Source organism: Gambusia affinis, linkage group LG06 (genome assembly GCF_019740435.1).
Source record: "Gambusia affinis linkage group LG06, SWU_Gaff_1.0, whole genome shotgun sequence".
Taxonomy (NCBI): Eukaryota; Metazoa; Chordata; class Actinopteri; order Cyprinodontiformes; family Poeciliidae; genus Gambusia; species Gambusia affinis.
Window position 1 is genome coordinate 22,066,897 of NC_057873.1, and position 15,793 is coordinate 22,082,689.

The 15,793-nt window shown below is 39.9% G+C and overlaps 1 protein-coding gene across 1 annotated transcript; it reads right to left on the reverse strand.

Moving 5' to 3' along the window:
- Nucleotides 1–4,510: 4,510 nt before the first annotated feature.
- Nucleotides 4,511–14,868, reverse strand: rhoub (ras homolog family member Ub). Its single transcript, XM_044120685.1, has 3 exons — nucleotides 14,400–14,868; nucleotides 10,967–11,025; nucleotides 4,511–6,440 (listed from the first exon to the last, which is right to left on the reverse strand). Exons 1-3 carry the CDS (start codon nucleotides 14,620–14,622, stop codon nucleotides 5,985–5,987), a joined length of 738 nt encoding a protein of 245 aa, XP_043976620.1. The 5' UTR covers nucleotides 14,623–14,868; the 3' UTR covers nucleotides 4,511–5,984.
- Between the last annotated feature and the right edge of the window lie 925 nt (nucleotides 14,869–15,793).

Here is a 15,793-nt window from a genome sequence, read left to right on the forward strand (position 1 = left end):
TATCTTGGTATTATCCGACTTTAACCGCATGAATAAAAACACGTCTGGGAAATTATTTGAGTCCAATACTTGTTGCGATGAAGATCTTAAATTGACTGTGCAAAAAGACACGTTTAAATTTAAACCTGAATTAAGTGTAAGACTTCTTCCTCAAATAGATTACACTTGTTTTGTTGGCCTTGACGTGACGCCTGTATTACTGGAATGTAATTTCACATTACATCACACAACCTCCTTCCAGACCAACGTGAACTTTCTCTCCCATCTCCTATTTCTCATGCAGCTGTTTGATAACCACACAGAAACTCTGCCCTTTCGCCCTTTTTGTCCGCTTCAACGCGTCGGTGACATAACTCGCCACCACGGAGTTATAAAAGAGAAACTGACATCTTAAACATATTTCTGCAAGCAGATTTGAGTCAAGAATAATGAATTCTGCTCAATCTGTGTGGATGTATTTTAATCAGGGCCTCAGACGTATTGCATCACATTACAAGAGCTTGGGGAGCACTTAATCCGTGAGACAATGTACAAAGTGGACCAAGGCCCGCTGGTTGGATCCCTTCGCGACCCGCAGGTCGGCTTAATATGTTTAATGTTCATCTGTAATCCTGCCCCCAGGGCTGAGCTCAAGTCATTGCTCTGGTAATTACCCAAGGTGTACCAGAAAGCTCCGTCATCAGCTTCGAGACATCAAAACTGACTGCAGCAGGGCTCTTTCATGTGGAGTCAAAGTTCACTTGTTACCTAAATGTTTCCCAGAAGTTGCGCAACCGAGTGTTTGTAGGCCTGAAAGGTTCAACGACTACTTGAGATTTTGCAGCTACTCCCGACTTGGTGGCATTCTTTGGAAAGCCGAAGCGGCATTCTGTGACAGCTCTCTCTGTTAAAGTCCTGCACCATCACTTTGAGCATACCTGAACGTCTGTTAAACAAATTTTTTTACCTTGGGCTATTTTGAATGTTAGCTACTTACTGAAGGAAGAGTTACAAATCTCATGAACAGTGATTTGCCTGCATTTGAATCAACCCAAATGGGGAAATGGTTACTACCCAAGCAGACAAAGAATATTAGTACCCCTTTTAACCATATGTTGCAAATCTTACAGATTTTAACCAAAATAAGTAGGATTTCTTGGTCTCTAATTTGTCTTTTATATACAGTGTCAAAGGAGTAGGAAAGACATCACAAGTCAAACAAATCACCGAAAAAACAAAAACAAAGGAAAAACACCAAAATCTACAATTGCATGTCTTCATCAAAAGTAAATATAAAGGTCTTTTGGCCTTTTCTACTGTAAATCAACAGAAAATGTACCTTGGATTGATATAAACCCAAATATACACCAGTTTACTACACTTTTGCCAGTATATCCAAGGGGACATAATATATTTGAGTCATATAATCATACATTTAACATGTTGTTTTGATTCAATATGTTGTGTTTATTTTATTTTATTTTTTCTAGACCTGCTTTGGTTGAATCGCAAATTCACAATATCTGATGATGGAAAGTACAAATGTTTTTTTTTTTTTTTATGTCAAATCTGAAACATTCTCTTAATGTTTCTTTTTCACAGGTTCCCTGTTTGTTGCCTCCATGGCTGACTGATAGAGATATTTTAACAGACAATAACCTTCCAGCAGACAGGCAGGAATTACAGTCGATCACAGAAGCCGTAAAGTTTAACCACAGGATACTTCACAGATGGCAGCTTCGTCAAGACACAACAATGGGGGATTCTTGCTAAAATATTGCTGGAAAGTGGAGCCATCCAGACTATGACAATTAAACCACTTGGCAATACTCCTACTTTAGTTTTATCCACTTTGAAGCTGGACAAAGTACTCATCTGCAGCCTGCCAGACAAAAGCTCTCTTTTGGTTGTCTAACCTATTATTTGGACTTATAAACAGGAGCAAGAGCCGACTGTCATTCTCTGAAAATTGTTGTATATTGTGGTGGAGACACACAGTTATGAAAAGAAGAAAATGTCTATTTTAGGGAGTTATAATCATCTGAATTGGCATAGTTAGAGGTCTTGATGCCACTGAAATACTCGAGGTTAAATCTTTGAAGTCAGATAAGTTTGATCAAATGTAAATTTATATATTTCTTAAGAGAAAACATTTCACTTACACCCTACACTATTGTGAATTTAGCAGCAATAGTGAACAGCATTATTCTTTTTGTTCCTCACATCATTTCATTGACCAGTGATTGTGAATTATGGACATGTCCGCTTTTGCATCTTTTCAATGTCCTTGCTAAAATGTGTAATCTTGACCAAATTACCAAAGACTCATCGGGAATGAGTCACAAATCAGTTCTCAACACGTATCTGAGTTCAGAAGTACAGCTTTCCACCGCTGTGAAAAGGTCATTTAGGAAATAATTTATACTCAAATACTATCAAAGCATGCAGAGCTCATGCTACGCCGCAGACAAAATCAAACGATGCCAAAAAATTAAAAATGATGCCAAATTAAATCATGCAAATTTTAAAAGGTGTTCTCTAAAGCGTCCATAGTGTACCCCTCCATTCTTCTCAATGACCATGAACTTTGAGAGATTAGTTTATTGTTTTGAGGCTTTTTTTTTTTTGTCTAAATGTGTTCATGATGTCAAAAATGTTGATGCTGCACACAAGATTTGGAGATTTGCCCTTTAACTCATGTTGTCATATTTGTGAAATCAAAGTTGTGTTGGAACTGTTTTCTTGGAGAGGAAAAAGAGATTATGCCTTTATAAGAAAATGCAACATTTTTAATTTATTTGATATTTATTTCATATGTGATACTTTCATTCGCTCTTTTATTTCATTTGCAAGGCCTGGATATCTCTGAACACTTAATTGAATAAAACAAATATCCTGATATTGTTGAAAAGGTTGAGTTGTGGAAATTATTGCAATAGATGTGCTCTCATCATGAACTAAATCAACACTGTGAAGCAACGCTTACCTGCTCTGAGTTGGAGATATTTCAGGAAAACACAGTAAATTAAAAAGGCTTTACAGAAAGCGAGTTACTTTAGACTCAACATGTAAGATTATAATTACATAATTTGATAAAAAATAGGCCAGTATCTAATTTGAATCGAAACTCTTGTTTCCTGTAAACGAGCCCCACTCCAGTTCTGATCCATCGGTTAAAGACAAATGGGACTCTGTCGCTGATCAAACATTAAAAACACAACAGAGATAATCATTGACTACAGGAGCTGTCATGGCAGCCACCGGAGGATAATATTAGGACCTGTTGCAGCCACAGTTCCTGGCAGACTCCGCCCCGACTAGACTAGCAGCTGACGTCCAGGAAAGCTCTGCAAACTTGCACTTTCAGATTGTACAATGACCTTTGACCCAAAGCTATTCCCGAGAACACAAAGAAAGAACACATTATTGTTACTACTTTACATCACTGTGAGGGAGTTGAGGATGAATGCTACTTTGAGTTGTGTTGCACATTTTAATGGTTTGTGTTTTCTGCCCAAGGTAGGAGCTAATCTCATTGTTGTTCTCTCGTGTAATGAAACTGTACCGTATGCTAAATAGGTTTGTCATAACTTAGTGCAAAAGACAACTTCTTTATTTTTGATGTGTTCCTGCCTATTGCTTCAAGTCATCTGGTTACTACATTTAAATAAACCACATTTTCAGCATGGATGTAAGTCGGCAAGACCAAAAATAATCCAGATGTCTTTGTGCTACGTGGCTTTGCAAACACATTAAATCCAGGTCAGGCAGGAATGCAGCGAGGCTGCAAAAGTTAAAGTTGAAGCCTGTGAGGCTGTTTATGGAAATGGGTCAGCGTTCGCACTGGCTGGATTTAAAGTTTTTTTTTTGTTTGTTGTCCCATGAGGCGAGGGGGAACTGTAATCCAGTAAAATGCAAGGAACACAATATAGAAGCAGCACAAATGGCCCAGCTTAATGAAAAAGTAAGGCTCTTACACCTCATGTCAGTTTCTTTTTATTGTATTTAACCAGGAAGTCACCATTGAGATCAAGAATTTCTTCTGGCAAAACATTCAATAACAATGGAGGATGTCTTCCTCTTTTGGGATTACAGCAGAGCGTTGTGATAGATACACGTTTCAGGCGTATGCTGGTGGTGTCTGAAGCATTAGAGTGTGTGTTCGGTCACCTTTTCTAGCAAAAGAACACGCACTAGTGTTTTTTGGATTAGCACACGCAGTTCATCTTACTCATGTTTGTCAGAGACAAGATGTTAATACTTGACCCACCGAGGTTTTTAGTCTCATTTCTAAATAATTTATTAGTTTACCTTTACACACACACACACTTTTCAAACATAACTTGACCTTGAGCAGGTTCTGCACCGCATGTTGCCACGGCGACCTTAAAACATCGGCATAAACATCTATTCATTTAACCTTCTACAAACATTTACTTTAGCAGCGGGCATACGCCCACCCATCAACTCCTGCAAAGACACTTCCAATAAGGAAGCAAAAAGGAAAAAAACCCAACAAAAAACAAGATGATATATTTCACATTTTATTTGGTTCCACTCATTCAGCTTTAACCTCTCTAGTATCAGACGGGAACTCATTCCATTTAGAGTCGTACAGCACGGCCTGTGAATGAGTCACTTGCTGTCTACATCCACACAGTTTTATTACACACATGGCAAATACTATCTACGCAACACTCTCAAGGATGTAAGTTTTTCGTGTGTCGAGGTTGTTCAGTTGTTGTTAGCCTGGAGGGAACAGATAAATAGACACAACAGATCGGATGGGCTTCTGAAAAATAAGAAGCGAACCAAGAATCAGTCTCTTTGGTCATTTTACCTCATTTATTCGATTTCGAAAGAGGAAACTTAGCTTACAATGAAAACACGCAGTGATCTTCTAAATCAGACTTGCTTTGCAGTGAACATGACTCTGTTCTTGAAATTGCATCCAACGGCTGGTCTCCAGACCACTGCATGGCCAGCTGTCGGTCATCTTTGTGAATTGCATACAAGTGCAAATTACCTATAGATTTCTGCGGTTGTGTAACAGGAACGAATTACATTAAAAACAAGCTCAGTAAACTTTTTCAGTCAGATTACAGAACTGGAGCTTTCAAAAATCTAAAATGAGTCATCTGTTGCACGTTGCCTGGATAACCGTCATTGGTTAGATTTTAAATAGAGTTGTAATTTTGAGTTCTTGAGGCATTAATGTACAAAGTTTACACAACAGATCTCTTAAAAAAAAAGGCACGATGTCTGCATCAGCATCTTAAATTATAACTGTCTATGTTCAATTTCATAGTATAAAATGAATTTTTAAAAAATCTGTCTATTTTTATAAAATGTACACTAATAATAAGTTTGATTGTAATCTGATACACATTAGCTATCCGGATATTTGAAGGAAAACAACAAACCGACTTGTTTGTGATTTACCAGACTAAACAATTGCATTTTAAACTTGGTTCCATTAGCTGAACAGTTCACATTGACCCATTTAACTTCTTGTTTTATGGTCATTTGGAAATCATCCCATAAAAAGCCACGGTGTCTGAAACAGGGTGGACAACACATAAAAACACAAATGATCTCATAAAAAAGGAACTAAATTACAGAAAAACAAAAAAAGAAGAAAATGAGGAGCATAATTATCATCGCCACCTTATCATTAGCTTCCCTCCAAGTCACATTTCTTTGAATAAGTCCAGTATACAAACTCCATGTGATGTTGGCACTGTTACTTTTGGTTGACTGCTGGTTATTTTTAGTTTTTTTTTCTTTTCTTTTTTCTCGGCGAAATGAAACCATCCGCAACCTACAGAGTTCAGCTCAGCACCGTCTGCTCCTGTCCTTCGGACCAGCTCGTCCATTCGAATGCGTCCGGATCGTCCTTACATTCAACAGTCTCTCTTTAGAAACCACAGCAGATCCAGTTTCGTGTCAAAAAACTAAACAAACAACAACAACAACAACAAAAAAACCTCCATCACTCGCCCTTCCTACTGGACGCACACGTACTTCTTCCACCACGACTTGGACAGCGTCTTCATTTTATCGGCGGTGCTGCGGACCTTCCTCTCCCGGCGTGCCCTCCTGTCGGAGTGCCGCAGCCCCACGGAGATCGCCGCGTCGAACACCTCCTTTAGGTTCTTCTGAGTCAGCGCCGAGCACTCCACGTACATGACGGCGCCCATTTTTTCCGCGAGCGCTCTGGCGTCCTCTTCTGCCACGGGCCTCTCTCTCCGCCGCGCCAGCTCGATCAGCACTTTGACGTCCTGCCGCAGGTCGCACTGCGTGCCTACGAGGAGGATCGGGGTGAGGGGGCAGCGGCGGCGGATCTCGGGGACCCACTTCTCCCAGACGTTCTGGAATGAAGCAGGGCTGACCACGCTGAAGCAGAGCAGCAGGGCGTCGGTGCGACTGTAACAGAAGTGGCGGAGTTTGTCAAACTCATCCTGTTGGACACACAGAGAGAAAAAGAAAGAGGAAATGAGTAATGTTTTGAGATCTCAATGTGGAATAAAAATATTTCTTGTCAGACCAAGACGTCCACATGTGCTATACACATGCAACTTAGTCTGGTAAAATTAATCTAAACTACACTGCAGGACCCAGATTAAGAAGGTGAGTGCTTAAAGTATCACACGCTTTTACTTGCTTTTAAGAAAGAATGGAAGTAGTTCTTGCTAGCGTAACTAGCCAATCGTGAACTGCTAATGAAGCTAATGTTAGCATTTGCTTCAATAGTTTTTTGGTTGTTTTTTTTTTTTTTTAAATGCTCTGTTTTGTATTTATTTAAAACAGAAACTCATGACACATTCACTCCATTTCTTCAAATAAAAAACCACTACGTTAGATCAAGAAAACTTAATTTACGGACCAGTCAGACACAGACTGACTAAACTGATGACATATTTATAACGCCTTCATTTGTGAAACTAAAAAGATTCGCCACTTTTATATTATTTGTCAGGCAGCCTTTTGGGTTCTCGCTGTGACAAAGTGAGGGAAAAGGTACGAAACATTTGCTAACGGAGTGAGAGAGCGGTCACCACAGGCTAACTGCTACCGGGTCTAAAGCTAGCATTTGCTTAGCAGCTTCCAATTGTGGTCGGACTAAAGGTCTATTTCCGTTTTTGAACCCGCTTGTACTGCGGTTAAAATTTAATTAATTTCATACTGACACTACATCAAACCCTCTCATCTGCAAACAGACAGAATTTCAGTTTTTTATTTTTATTTTTGTTACAAGTACCAATTTTCTTTAAAGATTTTATATAAAAAATATATTTGAAAGCGTTAGATAAAAGTTTTACAGAGAGAATTTAAATACCTATGACTGAAGTTTTTTTGTCTCCCCTATTCTGACCACACACAGCTGTGATTAAAACACACAGTACAGAGAATGAGGAATTGTGCCAATGGCTGTGCTAAAACAGACTGTCTGAACGGTGTTTATAATGTGGTAATTTACAGTATAGACAAGTCGTACCCATTCATTTAACTCATCTGCAGTAAATCTCCTATGTTAACACATTGGAGCTTTGACAGACACGGCCCTCCCACAGTCATGAGCTCAAGGATTAAAGTTGGCAGAAACCTGAAGCAAAACCGCTTCCTTCTTTGGGGTTTAACCCTCGCCTTCCCTGGACTAACTCTTGGACCTCTAAAGTCTAAAAAAGGCACTCTCTCTGGTCTAAAAAACCTCAACTTTTCAAAGATGAACAGAGTGAAGCAGCAAACAAGCAAGACGTGGTAAAGATATCACTGAGTGTGGAGCAGCTATGATCATCACCCTGGCTCCCCCTTTCATCTCTGTTCTTTCTGGCAGATTCTCCCCTATTGCATCAGTTCAGCAGTTGTTGGGACGATTTTTATCTAGCTATGTTTGCCCAAGCTTGTCCGTATGGGTGTGAAGTGGAAACACAGAGTACAGCTTGCAGCGAACTGCAAGGTTTTACACATATATAGGGTTTATCGAAAGGTGCTGTTCCAAAAGTCAAAACCCTTTAGGATGCGGGGATAGAACCAGGGCGCCTTTTTTGCTTTTATTGAATGTCAAACATTGCTGCTTCCACAGCAGGGTGCCACACTCTTGAGCTGGATTATTAAGTAAGCCCCTAGCATCCACCATGAAAATAATACTGGATTAATACATAAATAATAAATATATGTATCTGGCAAATTGTTTCCCTATCGTGTCTGTTAGAGAACTGGACAACTGCAATAAATATACGACAAACGCTGCTCTTGTTTACAGAAAATAGCAAAACTACATTTGAGTGGTACTGGAAATCCACGAAGATGACATCTTTGCTACACGTGAATATGTCTGATTTAAAACAGCAAATCCTGACACGGGAAAGCTGGAAGAGGCAAAAACTCTTCTCTCAGATTGAGCTTAATCCATTAAGACTAAATGCAGCGTACACTGTCAGACCAGATGCTCTGCTTGCATGCCAAAGCTTGGACCTGCTTGATCAGTTTCAGACCACGGTCAACACTTGTGTGTAGAGTCAAAATATCACACAGATTTGAGGTGAAGCCTTGAAATTTGGAGATTTAAAATGTATTCTAATACACACACCTGGCTCAGGAGATTAAACCAAAGCGGGATGAAAATTTCACAGTACTTTTTTGGAGGCTAAAATTTTCCATTTTTTGGTTCAATGTAGGTCGCTGAATTTCTCGCTCAAGTCTCCTTTCTTCTTCCACTTTATGTTGGTTAAATTTTATTTTTTGGTACAAGATGAACATCAGTTGAACAACTAGTTCAATCCACTTTTTGAGTTTATCCATTTGGTTCGGCATTTTCCTTGTTCACAAACTTTGTTTATTAAGTACACTTTTTCTTGTTTTCAAAAAAATTTAATTGGAAGGTAATCGTAGGGGGAAGTCTTGAATCCCCACGGGGAGAGGTCCCAATATTTTAATTAGATTGGCCTCCCTCTTCGTTTTAAATCAACACAATAAATAATGCGATATTAATTGTATTAATCGTAATACTAATAGTATAAAATATCAATAATGTTGTAGCTTGCTTTTCCTTTTTCAATAAATTAGCTCAAGGGTGAAACTATTGGTTCTCGAACTTTATATTAAGATTTTATATATATATATTTCTCACCCTCCCCTCTTTCTTTTAAAATATGTCTTTCTTTAGAAAAATTTCTGAAACAACACTTTCTTAATAGTAGAAATGAACAGAGTTAGTAATAATAACAGTTAATAAAAGATTAGTAGTAAATGTCAATCGGTTGTATCTAAAGAAATCAAACAATCCAAGTTAATGAATTAGTAATATGATACAACGTGTTGACAAAATCACGGTTAATCAGTATTATATATGTTACATGCAGTGGAGGCTGCATGTGGGAGTTCCCCCCCAATAGGTTGCTGCTGAGCTCCGGCGGGTTAAGCAGGCCCAGCTGGTTTCACTCTGCCTCCTGATCAGCAGAGTATAAGGCTAGCTGGGAAACTGAGGTTCAGGGCCTCTTGGCCAATTGGGCAGCATGTGTGCTGCAGCTTTGTGATGCCTGTGTTGGAGGATTTTTCTGCTGGAAACCCTGGTTTTGTTGTCATTCTCCCTCTTATTTTTCCTTTTAGGGTCTCTTTCTTTCACCTTTGAGATGTCTTCCCATCCCCCTTAAACAATAAACCTTTAACCTTACCCTCCTTGTTTTATCTCCTCATTTTAGACTGCCTAGGGATGTAACAATATACAACAATAAAAGATATGTATCGTGAAGAGTTTATTGTGAACTTTATCAAGAAGGAGTTTCTTACACAAGGATTAATAGCAGAATATTATTCAACAGAGATAGAAAATTATTCAAAAGAGATAAAAAATTAAACAATTAAACACATTCCTTTCAGGTTTATCTTCTAAAAAATTGTATAGTGAAGTCACATAAATAACAAGGAATATTTCATTCATATATTACAGGGTAATAGAAAAGACATTTTTAGTAATTTTTCTTCAATGAAACAACCATAGGTAAACCAACAAACAGTCACAGTAAACATGGAAAAATGGGGGAGAAAGAAGAGTTTATGACCGTTTTAATGGGTTTAATGGTCGTTATTAAAAAAAAAAAAAAAACTAATTATTTTTAGTTCAAGTCTTTTTGTAGAAGAATCTTTCCAATTTACCTATTTTGATTGTATTTTAATAGCGTATTTAACAACGGTTCAGCGGGACCGTGCCGGTGTTAAACCGTAACTAAGTGTCTAAATTTTTAGAATCCGCTCTTCAGTGGTGTACCGCTGGATCAACGGGTGTTTCTGCCGGGGATAACACCATACACCCTCACCAGCGGCTGCAAATCTTGACTTAAACAACCATATTTGAAGTACTACTCAGCATGTCTATGCTAATAACAATGCGAGATATAATGAAGTGGAGTCTAGATTTCTTATAAAACCGCAATAGCGAGGTGTGTAACACAAACTTCTGCAATTAGATGCTAACAATTAGCCAGGCGCTGTATTCTGATATCACGTACTAACCGTTACGATTTTGTCTCGTATTCTGTCGACGTTTCACTTCTTTTCCCAAGTCGCACAGTTTTGTGGACGTGAAGCATTTTTCAGTGCTGATGTAAGAAAGTGTAGTCAAGCCAGAATAAGGAAAACTCAGCTAACTGGGTCAATGAAACAACTCCAACAAGAAATGCTTTCTTTCATACTTCAAAAAAAAGAGCTGCTCACTACGTTACATGGTGTCAAGTGCCACATCTAAAGTTAATAATATAGCTTAAGTGGTTGGAGCAACTAGGCGATGATTTGCAAGACAAACTGTAGTCTTTTAGATGATAAAACTTTCATTTGTTTCAATCAAGGGAGACAAAGATACATCAAATGGACAAACAGCTAACTAACATTAATATAATATGCTACTCATTTGTAGCACTTAAACGCTTGTGGACTTATGCCTTATCAAAGATGATGCCATATGCATCGGTGGGTGAACAGTTCTCACCTGTCCTGCAGTGTCACACAGCTGTAGTCTCACTGGGCTCCCGTCCACCTGAACCACGGCTGTAGACAGAAAGACAACAAATGTCAAAACTAAAAGTGCATGTAGAATTACAACCTTAAATGCAGTAAGAGTTTGTTCTGGGGTCAATAATATGGAGTTCAAATTTCTTGACAACACCTGGTGATACTTATTGGCAGTGACGTAAGTAACAAGTTAGTTGGTAACGCCTTACTGTTGTGGGACCACTTCAGTAACGAGTAATCTAACGCGTTGCTATTTCAAATCCAGTAGTCAGACTATCGAAATCACTTTGCGTTACTATCATCTTTTGTAATTAAATTTTATTTCCTCTACGCGCCTTGGGGAGTAACCGCCGTTTCAAAACAGGAACTATTTTTAGTTTCGCTCGCCAAGTCCGATTGTTATAAGCAGCTTTGAGCTTGTTTTTTTCTAAAGTCGCTTGCAGATTTAATGAGTCTCGTGTTGCAGTTTTTGGGCTTGGAAATAAGCAGACATAAACCCCAGAATTTGTCTGACATCCAGTTAGTTTTAGTTTCTCCCTGTCCATCATTTCCCGGATGATTCGTCCCGCTGTCTTTGTTAATGTCAAGTTAATGTATTACCTCTGAATGATGTCGAGCTTTGCTTTGCGCTCCAGAAAACTGCAAACATCAAGACTAATATGAACAGCGCAATAAACGTGAAAACAGCCACGAATGAACGTGTCCGTAAAGTTGTGCAACTAAAAGTCTTTATGATTATTAATATTAAGATAAGTGACACAACTCTGTGCAGCCATCTGAGTAGTGGAGCGGCAGGATGAGCGCTGTGCGCTGCGCTCTGACACCAACCGCAGGGCCGTAACGTCCTGGGAGAAACGGGGGGCCTTCCAGTAGAATAGTGGAACACACAAAAACACACACAAATTACTCAAGTTTTTTTGTACTGTTGTAACCATTATACAATCTCCCCTTCAATTCAACCTTAAAAAGTAGATATACATTGTTGATGTTACAATAATAAAATAACTTGCAATTAAGTATTGGTAAAGATCAATGTAATTTTCGCGGGTGGCGGTGCGTTGTTGTCAGCCGCTGCTGAAAGTTACTAAACAAGTTGCTTTTAATGTAACTTAGTTACTTTCCAAATCAAGTAATCAGTAATCTAACTAAGTTACTTTTTCAAGGAGTAATTAGTAATCTGATTAAAGTTACTTTTTCAAAGAAACTATGCCAACACTGCTTATTGGGACATTGATGAAAGTAGCAGTATATAAAATGTGATGAGTGTTTTTGGCAATATATCTGGTAACCCGAAGCGTCAGAGCTCCATAATGCAAACATATACCTGATCATGGCCTTGGGAAGCAGAACCATACTCCTTAACAGTACAACACATGCACTTGGTCATATTTTCAAATAGATTTATATGGGGATACTCCAATGAAAGCCAAAAGTAGGAAAAATTATTTGCACAACAGCGCGAACGATCCCAGTGAGCCTTGTTCTTTGCAGTAGCCTCTCTACTTAGGCTGACTACAAAAAGACAATAAAGTAGATTTTCCTTATCTAGTAACTTTCTCTTTAAATAGGCCTAATTTTCAGATTTGGGGGGAAAAAAAGAAGTGGATGAGTCACCTCACAGCCAGTTTCATCACAGGATCTTTTTGTTCTTTTCAGCCGACTGAACACACAGCAAAGCAGCGGGCACATGGAAACGTTTCCAGCACGCCTGCAGTATGTGTGGTCGGCCATGCCACTTGATCAAAAAACGTTTTGCTGACACATTTAATGCACCGGGGCAGCTATTGCAGCTTTCACAGAAGTGAAGAGAAAACAGTTGGCGGACATGAAAGAAGGAAAACGAGGGAGGGAGTCCCACTGGGTAATCATTTTCTAATATCCAACATATGATACTCTTGATTTTCTGGAGAAAACAAAACAAAACAAAAAAAATAATAAAATAAACTCCTCCCTCTCTCCCACCTGCGGCGTTGCGTAACTGCTCAGAAGGTCAGTTTTCCAAGACGGCGTGAGTTCGTGCTGAATCTGGGCGCTGGGGAAGTGACATCACTGCTAAGGCCCCCTCACCCCAGACAGCACAATCGCTCTCTGTCAGTTAAAAGGCGAAAGACAATCTCTGCCTCAGAGCCGTTGCAACAGATGTGCCCATTCCAGTGTAGAGAAGAGGGCTCACGGGTCAAGGCCGACAACAATAGGCAGAGTTGTGCAATTCGAAACCCCTGAACCAGAGACACTTTCTGTTCTCTGAGGCGGGATTGAGCCAGCACTTGTCTAAGGGCGGCGTGTGTTCTCACTCGGTGATTGCATGGGCTTGGTTAGAGCCAAGCTGTTAATTTATCTCCTCGCTCTGAGAATAAACTGGGTTTGGAGGGAGGAAAAAAATGATCATAATAAAAAAGTACTCGGAACAGTTGTTTTGCAGAAATGTCACTGATTTCTGCAAAAAAAAAAAGAAAAATTCTTAAATTTATATACACAAATTTCAGTGTATATAATTTAAGTACTACTTTAATGTAACTGCAGCAGAAAATATTTTTGGGGTACGCATCAACCAGCTTTGCACAACTAGACTGAAGCAATTCCCACAGTCTATTTTGCATGAAGGCAAAGCTCAGTCAGGATGAATTAAGAACTTCTGGGAAGATTTTTTTTTATTTTTACAAGGGATTTTAAATGTGGACTTTGACTAGGCTGTATGTTTATGGTCATCATTACACAGCTGGAAAATGTACCTCTGTCTTTAGGCCACCTTTCACTACCACCCTGTTAGTTCCATGCATCTCATCGACACAGACTATTTGTCCCAGCACTAGAAAAGCATCTCCACGGCATGGTGCTGCCACCACCATGTTTCACTACAGAGACGGTGTGTTCTCTGCAATTTGCAGTGTTTTAAGGTTAAATTTTATAGTAATAATAATAATTAAAAATTTTTTTCCAAGTCCCACACATTGATGATGTGATTGTCAGAAAGCAAAAGGATAAGGGGGGAAAAAAGAGTTTGTTTCCATGACAGCGCTGATTTCAGGTGTAGGACAAATGTTTCCAAGCACAAACAATGCCTGCAGGGGCTAGTTCAGTCAGCCTGGAAAATGGAGGCGAGCCAAATGGAAACCTGGCCACATCAGGGAGGATACCTCTTGAGTTCTTACCTCCGATGGAGGACAGATAACAGGAAGAGCAAATACATCCATCACGCCAAGGAAGAATATGAGGAAACAGGAGGATTTGGGTGCGGTTGGGGAGAATCTGTGCACCCAAGCAAGAGCAGCCACTGAAACTGACTTTATTCTAAGGTGCAAAATTTAATATGTTAAAAGTGTTTCATCAGTTCAGTTCTACGTCAACCGTATATTGCTGTTTCAGCCGAGACAGGACAATGAAAATATGAACATAAAGCTTTCTCTTACCCGAAAAGTTATCAAAAGCAGTCGGGACGTATTTGGTCGGGTATCCATTGGTCGTGTAGCTGACCACCAGGCTGGTCTTCCCCACCGCTCCGTCTCCGAGGAGGACGCACTTCAGCAGCCGCTCCTGTCCCGACCCCTGTCCCGACCGGGCGGGTTGGGGTTTGTGCGGCGGCACCGGAGGGGCCATAGTCCGTCCGTAATCCATTGCGTCTGCAGGTGACATTCAATGTCCCGGCGATTCACCGCGATCTCATCCACAGCTCGAGACAGAAAACACCCAGCATGGGAGCCAATTTCTGTCCTCCCAAAAACAGAGCCGGGAGTCGCTTCTGATCGGGACTCAGGGCGTCAAAAAAAAAAAAAAAAAAAAAAAAAAAGCTCCCCAGTCTTCCAGCGCGCTGTCAGATGAGCCACTGAGACGGCAGGACGCCGAACCATCACCGCGACAATCTCACGCTCCGCAGCTCTCAGCAGCAGGGCGGGTCGCCTGCTCTTTTTGTGGCGAGTAATCTGACTAATCCCACCCACTAGGGCCGGGCCCAGGGCGAGGGGGGCCCGAAGCACAAGTTCATTTGGGAGCCCACCTGCAGTTAGCACTTTTAACCACAAGCCACCAGTTTTTTTGTTTTGTTTTGCACAATATGAACAACTTGTGTTGGAGTTCCTCTAACACGCGTCTGCATCACTGTTTGACAATCATATTGGCTTTATTTATTAAATTAAAAAAAGAAACAGTTTCCGGAAACTATTTTATGCCCACAGAGTCTTATGATTATATCTTATTAATGTCTAAAAATTTAGCAGGCTTTGAGCCCCCCTGTCATCTTAGTGGCTCTAAGTAGCAGTTTAGTTTGCTTATAACACAGGCAGGCTCTGCTACCTACCTTACCTTTTTTCCACTTTAAAACTTTTCCTAACTTATCTGAGTAGTTTGTCTCAAGTAGTTAAACTACAAGCTAGCAACACAACTGATGTGAGGTCACTGTTTTATCCGGAGCGGGCATGTCCAGACTAGTCTTCAGCGACATGCTACAAACCACCTGGATGTTAATTTTCAACATGTCATATGAACTGAAACCTTATCCTGACTCAGACTCCCTGCCCTATTTTAAAGCATCTGAGACTGTATAAAAAAAAAAACTGCCTATCGACTAACTGATAGACGGATCTAAACGGACTGGCCCTCTGATTGGGTCTTTTCAAACCCTGCCATGTAGCTCAGGTGATCATGTTTCACCTCCTCAGATCTCAACAGACAGAGAGGTTGAGTTTAGAAGTAAAACGTTTGGACCTTTGCTGCCACCTGGTGGGTACAACATGTACATTGCCCTTTTAGCAGTTTTCAAATTCACATTACACTTACAGCTCTTCTGTCAGATTATTTGTCACAAAAC